At 45.6% G+C, this 11,219-nt stretch overlaps 2 protein-coding genes across 2 annotated transcripts; both read left to right on the top strand.

Moving 5' to 3' along the window:
• Window positions 1-3,340: 3,340 nt before the first annotated feature.
• On the top strand, window positions 3,341-5,112 carry LOC136462502 (uncharacterized). Its single transcript, XM_066461604.1, has 5 exons — window positions 3,341-3,389; window positions 3,733-3,748; window positions 3,969-4,003; window positions 4,351-4,451; window positions 4,595-5,112. Exons 1-5 carry the CDS (start codon window positions 3,341-3,343, stop codon window positions 4,679-4,681), a joined length of 288 nt encoding a protein of 95 aa, XP_066317701.1. The 3' UTR covers window positions 4,682-5,112.
• A 961-nt stretch (window positions 5,113-6,073) lies between these two features.
• On the top strand, window positions 6,074-10,913 carry LOC136539900 (pyruvate kinase isozyme G, chloroplastic-like). Its single transcript, XM_066531888.1, has 12 exons — window positions 6,074-6,494; window positions 7,152-7,409; window positions 7,485-7,650; window positions 7,976-8,110; window positions 8,185-8,295; window positions 8,384-8,472; window positions 8,820-8,882; window positions 9,018-9,193; window positions 9,388-9,490; window positions 9,675-9,850; window positions 10,335-10,443; window positions 10,583-10,913. Exons 1-12 carry the CDS (start codon window positions 6,303-6,305, stop codon window positions 10,694-10,696), a joined length of 1,692 nt encoding a protein of 563 aa, XP_066387985.1. The 5' UTR covers window positions 6,074-6,302; the 3' UTR covers window positions 10,697-10,913.
• The last annotated feature ends 306 nt before the right edge of the window (window positions 10,914-11,219 follow it).

Here is an 11,219-nt window from a genome sequence, read left to right as displayed (position 1 = left end):
CCAGCTCGACTAACTCCTTTTTAACTCTATCTTCTTCACCCTTGCTCAAATGTTCCAACCACCAAGTGTATCGCCTTGTGCACATGTGTTAGCATATTTTCACAAATATTGTCAAGGGTGTTAGCACTCCACTAGATCCAAAATGCATATGCAATGAGTTAGAGCATCTAGTGGCACTTTGATAACCGCTTTTCGATACGAGTTCCACTCCTCTTAATAGTATGACTATCGATCCTAAATGTGATCACACTCGCTAAGTGTGTTGATCACTGAAACAAAATGGCTCCTACAATTTTACCTTTGCCTTGAGCCTTTTGTTTTTCTTTCTTCTTTTCCAAGTTTAAGCATTTGATCATCACCATGCCATTACCATCATCATGATCTTTGCCATTGCTTCATCACTTGGAGTAGTGCTACCTATCTCATAATCACTTTGATAAATAGGTTAGTCACTTAGGATTTCATCAATTAACCAAAACCAAACTAGATCTTTCAAGGGCTCTGTGAAGCAAGGTTGGATGAGATCTATGGGAGGCACAAGACCACCGTAAGGGTGTCTAGGAGGCTCTGTGTGACCATAGGAAACCTCATGAAGGCAGATGGGTGACTCCTATAACCTGAGGATCTCTCTGACCCCGAAGCTCATCAGCTTGTAGTCACGGCCTCTGAAAACAAAATGTATGAACCTATGCCTTGGGTCAATCCAAAGTGTAACGTAGAACTCATAGACCCATGATGGTACATATCTGCCAGTCCATCCAAGTAGGTCAGTCAATCCTAGCAAGTAAGAGAGATAAGGGCGGATCTGCTCTCCAACTGCTGCTATAATGGCCTCAATGGAACAAAGCCTCTGTGATCTGAAAGCCACACCACTATTTAGATAAGCATTGTAGAAGTCCTCCTACAGTGGTGTATAGAAACCCTCTGAAGCACGCTCATCCCTCCTCGGCGAGAACCAGTCCTCAAACTGCACAAACCTGAGCTATTACACCTGCTTGGCCATGGCGGCCCTCAAGTCCAGATGAGTCACTAGAGGTGGACCCTATGGTCTAGGAGGCAGACGAGAACCCATCCTCTATATCTCTGGCCTCAGTGTCACCTGGGTACGAGTACGACCAGAGCGGCGTAACTGTGGTTGAGGTGCCTGCTCTATCTCCTGAGTCTGCTCTGCCTCCTGAGTCTGCTCTATCTGCTTGCTGGCTAAGCCTACTGCTGTGGCTCCCCCTGAGGCTGACTCTCCTCCAAAACAACATGCCATCCCTCAAGCATGATAGTCCTAGCTAGACTACCATGACGACGCTCTACTGCCTCGACGGTGGCCCTCTATGCTGGTGAGAGCTGATCTGCAATGACAACACCACTCTGAGCACCTCTTCTCTCTGCACACACTGCGGTGGCTGGTACTACTGCTGCACTCGCTATATCAGCATCTACAAACTTCTGCTTCTTTGATGTAGTCTTCTTTGTCCCCTTGCCTTTCACCTCAGCAGGCAAGCGAGGCGGAGGCCTCAGATCCTCATCACCGGGACCACCTCCAACATTCTTGACACGTGCCATTGCTGGAGCTGAAACGAACTGCAATCACAGACAAGAACCAACTATCACTAACACTCGCAAGGCTTGGCCTCGATCAGTACTTGCGGGCTTGGCCCCGAGTTAACTATCAACTGCCAAAGTAACCTCAAACACATCGCCTCGCTGCACGATAGAATAGATCGGATATATGAATAATTACAATATACATCTAGAGATATGAAACCCTAAGAAGCAAGCAATAGATATGAAATCAGAGGCGATGGCTTGATACCTGACGAACCGGCAATTCGAAGAGCAAAGGAACAGAACACGAGGGCACCACCAGGAAAACACCTAGGGTTAGGGTTCCAGCGAGGCAATGCGTTGATCGAGAAGATGCGGAGGCAGTGGTGCTATCGCATGTGGTGATTAGGGCACGAGCACGGTGGCACTTTGCTACGGGCGACGCGAGCAGGCGGCCCTAGGGCATAGGCTTGCATGCTGCTGTGGGGCGTGGCGGTGCTAGGGTGGCTGTGCGACGTGGGTGCGGATGATGAGCAAGTGGTGCGGTGCGGAGCAGTGCACGGCAGCGGTGGCATGGCTACACAACTAGGGCACGAGCGCAAGGTCAGTGGAATCACGGCGGTGTGATGGCGTGGGCAAGATGGATGCGGGCTTAGGTCAACCGGCGGTACGGTTATATGTGGTGGCCCACCCATGATTGATAAGGAAACGGAGAAGAGTTCAGAAACCGCACGACTTCTACTGATCGGACGCTCCGGTGGCAACGACTGGACGCTACCACCCGGAGTCCGGTCGACAATAGAGAGGTCCAAAACCTCCCAAGTTGCGACCGGACGTGTCCGATCACCATTGACCGAACGCAGCCAGAGTTCGGTCGATCCTTAGATCTTTTTCTTCGCTTGACCGGACGCAGGGACGCCATCTAACCGGACATAGGGAAAGAACTATTTTAGCGTTCGGTCACTCCTTCGTGCTTCTATTCACCTCCTATGAACTGACCGGACGCTAGACTTTAGAGTCCGGTGCAGCGTCCGGTCGCCCCTTTTCAGCAAATCTTTAATGTTTCTTCGTACTGCCTGTTTCCAATCTAGTCCCAACTTCAATAAGACTCAAATAAACACCAATTGGGACTTATGTGAGTGACCTCTCTCAAACCCTCAAAATTTTCAAAGTATTTTGTCTTAGGCTATAATTCTTTTTAAGAAAATAGGCAATAAAAGGGTGATTGAAGAGAAAGGACAAAACAACATACATGCATATGTAATGCGATACTTGAAAGTAATTCTAGTTGCTTGTCAAGTTTGATCCAAGGTTAAGCTTCTTCACACGCTTTTCGACGGTTATCTTAACCATGTTAGACAAGCCCTAAATGCATTACCAAACATTAAACATGTTGTATATTACAATGCAATGCAAGGGACAACACAAGCTCATTTTCTAGTGAAGTTACTAAAATCAAGCACATTGAGCTCATTCCTCAACCGACAAAATGTAGCCTCATCTAGCGGTTTAGTGAAGATATCCGCCAATTGATCCTCGGTCCTTACACCTTCTAATGATATATCATTCTTAACAACATGATCTCTAAGAAAGTGATGGTGGATATCTATGTGCTTGGTGCGAGAGTGTTGAACCAGATTGTTGGCAAGCTTTACCGCACTCTCATTGCCACACAAAAGGATGAGACAGTACAACACTTGCTAGTATCTTGTGTAGTGGCAAGACAGGTTTGGTTCAAGCTTTTAGCACCCCTGAACCTGGGTGATTGCATTCCAAGGCAGCGGGAGCGCAGCTTCGCCGAATGGTGGCGCAAGGTTTTGAAGAAAGTGAAAAAAGAATACAAGAAGGGGGTAAATTCCCTAATAATTTTGGGTGCTTGATATGGAAGCATAGAAATGCCTGTGTGTTTGAGGGGATGGCTCCCTCGGTCGATTCCATTATGAGAGACCTCAAAGACGAACACAACCTTTGGTATCTGGCTGGCGCTAAGAAGCTGCAAGGCCTAGGCCTAACTAGTGTAATTTAAACAACTAGGTCAAGTTTTGGTCATGTACTTTTCTGTTTCATAGGCTAGTTTTTGTTCTGTTGAACTATCTCCCATATTTGGTCCCCGTATGAGATAAGAGAGTTGTATGGGGACCTTTTTCTCTCTCTAATGCAATGAAGCGCAGCTCTCCTGCGTTTTCTAATTAGAGATAACTGCTGAAAGGTAAGACTCACACTTGAAGTTAAGAGTTTGGTGCAACTGTTGTATACTCCATTGTATATATGATAATATGAATATTGATGCCTTGATACTTCAATGCGCTTGTAGTATGCCATTAGAGTTTGGTGCAGTATCTCTGTTACTTTTTGTTTGCCACTGTATTGATGGTAATATTCCTGTTTATAAGATTTTTCTGACACTTTTCCTGGCTTAAATAATGCAGCTTATCAATCTTCAAAGTTGTGCACCCTATCCCAGGTAAGTTTGTCTTGGTGAATGCTCTGCTACCTTCAGGCATATTGTTGTGCTAATGTCACAATCCAATGCTTTGTATGGGCCTTATTCCTTGGTTTTTATGTGGAGCTGGTGCTGCCCTATTAGAAAGCCTAGTCATGCATGGTTTTTTATCGTGAGAGATTTCATGTTTATGTTTATTAATTCAACAGACAATCCTTAGTTGTGGTTGATGTGCAAATATTTCGTCATGGTAGGGCTCAATGTAGTGCTCTAAATCTTGTTTTCTAATCCTTTCTGTATATTTCATCGTCCTCATTGGTAGAAATATTAAAGTGATTTGCACCATTTGATATGCCATTCTTCTCCAGAGATCTTGATTCTTGGTTGTGGAAGACACATCCAGCTGGTCAGTCCTGAGCTGCGAAAGTTCATTCGGTCAACTGGAATGAAACTAGAAGCTGTCGATTCAGTATGCATTTTAATGGCCTAATCCCTCCCTTTGCGTTTCATCGTATTTTCCTGTTTCAAAAACAAAGCTTAAGAATTCCAATAGGAAGGAAACTTGCGCTGTTCCTCTCTGCTTATATAATACAATGCTTCCATGGTTTGCAGAGGAATGCGGCCTCAACATATAATATCCTGAACGAGGAGGGCAGGCCGGTGGCAGCTGCAGTTCTTCCCTATGGAGTCACTTGTTAATGTTTTTACCTTTGATACCAGTTGGGCAAGGCGTTTTCTCTTTTGAATCGATAGCCAACTGAGCTGAATTGTCAGTATCCGTCTGAACCATCGACAATGCTGTCTTGGTGTCTAGGAAAGGCCACCTAGGTTTTGTAGCATATTTTTCTCTTTGTAATCGCGGGCTAACAGAAGATTGACGCAGTGTACAATACACCGAAATAAGAGCGGTGGTTCCTGTCATGGTACTTGTTTCGTTCGCGCTGTTCTTGGAAGTCCTGTATCATGCGGTCATGCCCAAACTGAAGTCCTCTATCTTCCTGCTTTTCTAGTTCCTCTAGCAAGCACAGACCTGAGTCTCTTTTGGTTGACGAGGATACAATCATACTGGGACGGGCACTGCTGGGGTGTGGAGGCCGTTGCATATGCGCATCGGCCTGGCGAGGACCACGTACCCGGCTGTGTTTGCCCTCTGTTTGGTCGTCCAAATTAGGAGAAACAGCCCATTTCATGTCCCAGACGACCCAAGATTCGTTCGGCAGCATGGGGCAGACATCTCTTTTAGCTTTATTGGACTGTCTTAAATAAGGAACCGTCGTTCAAGCATAAAAAGGTAACAAGAGATTTAAAATCAGTCTCCAACAGAGTATCTATACGGAAGATTTATTTTGGGTTGTCTGAGAGGCACAAATCAAATATGGGTATCTCTCTCCTGAAAACCGATTTATAAAAATAATTCTCTTTTGGATTATATTGTTGGAGAAGATGCCGAATAGGTATTAAACTTTTTGTATGTAGTGCTGATTAAAGAATGAATATGTCTTATATTTTAGATGTTATTGTTCGAGATAGTCTTAGTCACGGCGCGATCCTAAATTCCTAACGGTACAGCACCAGAGACGCACGGCGGCACAGCTGCACAGGGCGGACCCCTGGAGAAGTGGAAGAGCGTCGCTTTCGCCTCGTCTCCTCGACGCAAACGTCTAACAGCAATGCCCCCGCCTCGCCATCTCCGCCCTTGCTGCCGGCTCCACATGTCAGTCAGCGCGCCGGTCTCCCGTTGGCATCGCCAATTCGCCATCTCGTGGCATATTCCACAGTCCTCTTGAACCCAGAGAAAAAAAAAACAGAGATACAAGTAAGTACTCCGTATCTGATTTTATTCTTGAAAACCTAGTAAACGATGTAATCTTATCTGATAATCAATAAAGTGCGCCGCATGGCTTTAAAAAAATACTCTGTACTGACAAGCGGAACCATAAGATCATCGACAGCCACTGACGTTTGGGCCCCAACAGAACAGCGGCTCACCGGTTCGTGCCAGCTAGCAGGCGCCTTCCAAGTTCCGGTTCTCTCGGGCGTTGGAACCGAGGATTGGAGGCATCGTGCGGACCGCGCCCTGCACACCTGGCGCGTGGGCCCGCCTCCTCCATCTCCATCTGCGGCGTATAAAGAACCGGCCCACGGCCACCGCCACGGCCTCGCCGGAATATCTTACCAAAACCCTCGCGGCGAGGAGCGCTCTCCGTCCCACACACGCGCGCCGCAGCCTCCGCACTCCGCACTCCGCACCTGCCTCCACGACTTGTCGTGCTCGTGCGCTACTCTCTCTCGAGTGCGGCGCGGAGCACGGGGACATCAAATGGCGGCCGCGGCGGAGATCGGTGGTTTCACGGCGGCGTCGCTCAGGCCGGCTGCGCACCCAGCCCCGGCGGCGGCGGCGGCGCCACCGCAGCCCAGGAGGGCGGTGGCGGCGCAGTCGCTGCGGACGGCCGCCACCGAGACGCTGACGGCGGATCTCGCCAGCACGACCAACGGCGCGGTGCATGCTCAGGTGAGTGGCATCCTTTAGCACTTCTGCCTTCGGGAATCAGGACTCTGCCTTCTCCTTGCACGCTTTGGTTGCTTGGCAGTATTAGTGTACAGACACTTCCTATTTCTGAGTGCATGGTGCTTGATTTGGTTCGCAGAGGAAATTAGTCTCAGGTTTTGCTTCGGCCTTGCATCGGACTAGTCCCATGTTTTGTGTTTGGCGATTGGATCCCAAGCGTCGTAATTCGCAGTTGATGATCGTAATGTAGTTGTTGCTGCGGGCTCGTTAGTGAACAGAGGTTGGTCGAGGTTGGTCGTCTGATCCCGAGCTCCAGGCTCAGAGATTTGATGATTGTCATTTCAGTGGTGAAGAGAGCTACAGAAATAGCATTACATTTATAGATGTTTGCCCATTTCCAGGTCATTTATAGATAGCATTTCGCTCCTTTTGCTTGATCTGATTTAGTGCCCGTTCTGGCTTCATGATGTTGAAGTACCTGATGCTATTTCTACCACCATCTGAAGTTTGTAACCAATATTTAGCTTATTTTAGACTTTTTAGTAGCAACTCACTTTTGAGTATGAACTATGAACGATAGGGTAGTTGATCACTTGAGTGGTTACTTCATGTGGTGACAAGGTACTTTATGTGGTGATGATTTTATCATTTCTGATGCAGATGAATAGTGAGGCTACTAGTGAAATCACTTCACAGGCAGTTATTTCTAGGAGGAAAACAAAGATAGTCTGCACCATAGGTCCCTCAACCAACACTCGTGAGATGATTTGGAAGCTTGCAGAGACTGGAATGAATGTAGCACGCCTTAATATGTCCCATGGAGACCACCAGTCACACCAGAAGGTTATTGATTTGGTCAAGGAGTACAATGCACAGAACACTGATGGCAATGTTATTGCCATCATGCTGGACACTAAGGTATATCTTGGCTGAATACATTAAAACAAATGCTATAGCAACTTAAGTTATTCTGACTGAATTTGCTGGATGCAGGGTCCTGAAGTTAGAAGTGGGGATGTTCCAGAGCCAATCATGCTCAAGGAAGGTCAAGAGTTCAACTTCACAATTAAAAGAGGGGTGAGCACTGAAGACACTGTCAGCGTGAACTATGATGACTTCATAAATGATGTTGAAGTTGGTGACATACTGTTAGTGGATGGTGAGCTAAACTCTCAGTTGTCATATTCTACTTTGAATGTGTGTAGATGATTAGTTACTTGTTGAAGCAAGTTCTTGTTCATGCTGTTGCAGCTGATGTGTATTCAAGTTATCCCTACAATCTTGTTTCTTGTGCAAGCTAACTTATTTCATTCGATTAAGAATTTTGATTATGTTGATTTTGTATTATTATGATCCTGTAATGGATATTGTCAGATTCTTTTGTTGCCTTCTTCCGTAAACTGATTCACTTGTTTGCAATTAAACATTATATATGTTATTATATTTCATACACCGGTCCTTCATTGTACTGTTGTCTGCTACAGGAGGAATGATGTCACTTGCTGTGAAGTCTAAAACAGCTGATACAGTCAAGTGTGCAGTAGTTGACGGTGGGGAATTGAAATCAAGGCGCCACCTAAATGTCCGTGGAAAGAGTGCTACTTTGCCATCTATCACTGGTTAGTTAATCCCCTGACTGGTCTAGCTGCCATTTAGTTGCATCCAACATGCTAACATGCTTCTGTTCCAACAGAGAAGGATTGGGAAGACATAAAATTTGGTGTCGAAAACGGTGTTGATTTCTATGCAGTTTCCTTTGTGAAGGATGCCAAAGTTATTCATGAACTAAAGGACTACCTTAAAGGTAATGTGCCCTTCATTTATGCAAGTCATGGTTATCTATGCTGGGAAACAGGAACCTAATTGATGTTTTGTGCTCGTTTCATACCCAGGTGCTAATGCAGATATACATGTCATTCCAAAAATTGAAAGTGCAGATTCAATACCAAATCTGCAGTCCATTATTGCTGCTTCAGATGGGGTAAGACCACGCTGACCGTGCAATCCTTTGATACCAAAAGATGTAAATTCACAGAAAGGGAAAGGACTTGTAGTGGTATAACTTTTGGGTAGTTGCCATGCATGATGAACACATGAAGGAAGCTGTGTTGAGGAACTTTGTTAGATCCACATGGTTCTTGTCTCCCTTTCATTTTTTCCTTGAGAGGTGCTTCTATGTGATGCATGCTGGCTTATGTAGCACTGTATGATGCATGCTGGCTTTATATACAGGTATAGGTTTGATAAACAAAAAGGAAAATAACACCGCCATGTACTTCTTAGTTAGAATTCTAGTCTGCTAGACACTGAACTTCTTGAAATCTTCAGGCAATGGTAGCACGTGGAGACCTTGGTGCTGAACTTCCGATAGAGGACGTTCCTTTGCTACAGGTGAGATCACATTGCATGTACAGTTTTAGGTGCACCAAATCATTTCTTCCTGTATCTAGTAAAGAATGCTGTGTAAAAATGCAACCAAGCAGCAGCATAATATAAATTGTGACTGTTTTACTTTTCTTTTTTCAGGCAGAGATTGTCCAAACATGTCGAAGCATGGAGAAACCAGTCATTGTCGCTACAAATATGTTGGAAAGCATGATTGACCATCCTACTCCAACTAGGGCAGAGGTTTCTGACATAGCTATTGCAGTCCGGGAAGGTGCTGATGCCATTATGTTATCTGGCGAAACTGCTCATGGAAAGTAAGGATCCACACTTGTTGCTGTTTGAATGCCCTTCTTGTTATATTTTCAAAATTTTGTAGTGCCATATGGGTAGTTCATTTCTTTAAACCCTTTTAGAGGACCAAGAATTTTCTGTTATGTGGTGGCTTCAGCCTCCATTAGCATGTTTGTGTGTATTGTGACTCAGATGGTTTGTGCGTATCTGTGTTTAGGTACCCACTAAAGGCAGTCAAGGTGATGCACACTGTGGCACTCAGAACAGAATCCAGCCTTTATAACCCAACAACTTCCCCTAGTCTAGTTGCATCTGCACAGGTATGGTCAGGTCCTTTTGGATCCCGATTCCTTCTCCCTCCAAATTTGCCACATGGTGGTTTCAGCATTGTTCAATGTTCACTGCTCAGTCACGGCTAGCTGGCTTCTTTGAGGCAAAGACACCATCTGCTGCTGTTAGCATTTTGTTTTCGAAATTTATATCCATTTATGATTCTTTTGGCAGGGTCTACAGAATGAGGAGTTTTCCCCAAGCCAGCTAAGTAAAATGTTTGGATCTCATGCAACGATGATGGCCAACACCCTTCGCACACCAATCATTGTATTTACACAGACAGGCTCCATGGCTGTCCTCCTGAGCCACTATCGTCCCTCGTCTACACTATTTGCATTTACAAACGAGTGAGTTCCTTTGTTGTTCCCCTTCATGACAATTACATAATCTTTAATGCGATATTGCGATCATCTATGAAACATGCTGTGCATCGAGGTAGTTCATAGCCTTCATGCAGTGGCGGAGAGGGGGGGGGGGGGGGGGGGGGGGGGGGGGGGGGGGTGGGGAGGGGGCGGGGGGGGGAGGGAGGCTGGCCTCCCCTAATGCTCTGATGATCCCTCTATTAGGTAGTAAAATATATGTATTTGACAGCTGTTTAGCCCCTTCTAATTCAGTCCAGATTTAAGTATGATTAAGCCCAATTTGCAAAGCATATTACTTCTTATATTGGACTATAAAACGTGGTATGGTTCATTGGTTATACTCTACTTGTTGTCCATTGCCCCCCCTATATTCAATTCGTGGCTCGGCCCCTGCCTTCATGAATCAAATGATCGAAATAGGCAAAGATGCTCTGGAGTACACTGACATTTAGGGGAACTATTGTTGCAGGGAACGAGTGAAGCAACGGCTGGCACTCTACCAGGGGGTCATCCCTATTCACATGCAGTTCTCTGACGACGCAGAAGAAACTTTCTCCAGGGCAATTAGCAGCTTGCTGGTAAGGCCATGTGCTGTGAAGTTTCATTGCTGATCTTTTGCAGTCAGTTCATCAGATAAACACATCTCTGTTTTACTTGAATTTTTTGTCCTTTCGTTTTTTATTTTTACTGATTATTCATGGATTGAATGTTGAACAGAAAGCACAATATGTGAAGAAGGGAGACTACGTCACTCTTGTTCAGAGCGGAGTGACTTCAATCTGGAGAGAGGAATCCACTCACCACATCCAAGTGAGGAAAGTTCAGGTCTGATGTGCCGGTGGGAATTGGTCGTCGGAGAAATTTTGATAGCGCCGCCAAGAAGTGTTATCATCATCATATGCGAGTAATTTTAATGTTTTACCAGGAGATTGCTACGTCGAGTTATATGTTGCGTCGAATTCACGTGTAGACTCTGAATCTTGACTCTGTATTCGTTCATTTTCACTTGTTTCACACTGGAGTGTTATAAGTTCACCATTACTGCTCTTGCTTTCTTGTGAAACTTGACTTTAGTTTCTTGTTACAAAAGGAGCTAGCACCAATAGGATGGTAAATGTTGTTAAACGGGGCCTTCTTAGGCAGTGTTTGACACCGGCTCCTGCGGCTCCGGCTCCCTACGCAGCAGCACTGTGCAGCGATGTTCTTACCTGTAGCAAGGAGCCGGACGGCCACTCCAAAACAGGCCCTTACTCCGAGAATTGTTGAGTTAAAACTGTTGTAATAATGATATCGTACGTGCAAGACGACACATGCATGGCCAGAAGGCCAAAGTCTGACCTCTTTTCTGCCGAGA

This window comes from Miscanthus floridulus, chromosome 1 (assembly GCF_019320115.1).
Source record: "Miscanthus floridulus cultivar M001 chromosome 1, ASM1932011v1, whole genome shotgun sequence".
NCBI lineage: Eukaryota > Viridiplantae > Streptophyta > Magnoliopsida > Poales > Poaceae > Miscanthus > Miscanthus floridulus.
This window is presented reverse-complemented; position numbering and strand designations above follow the sequence as displayed.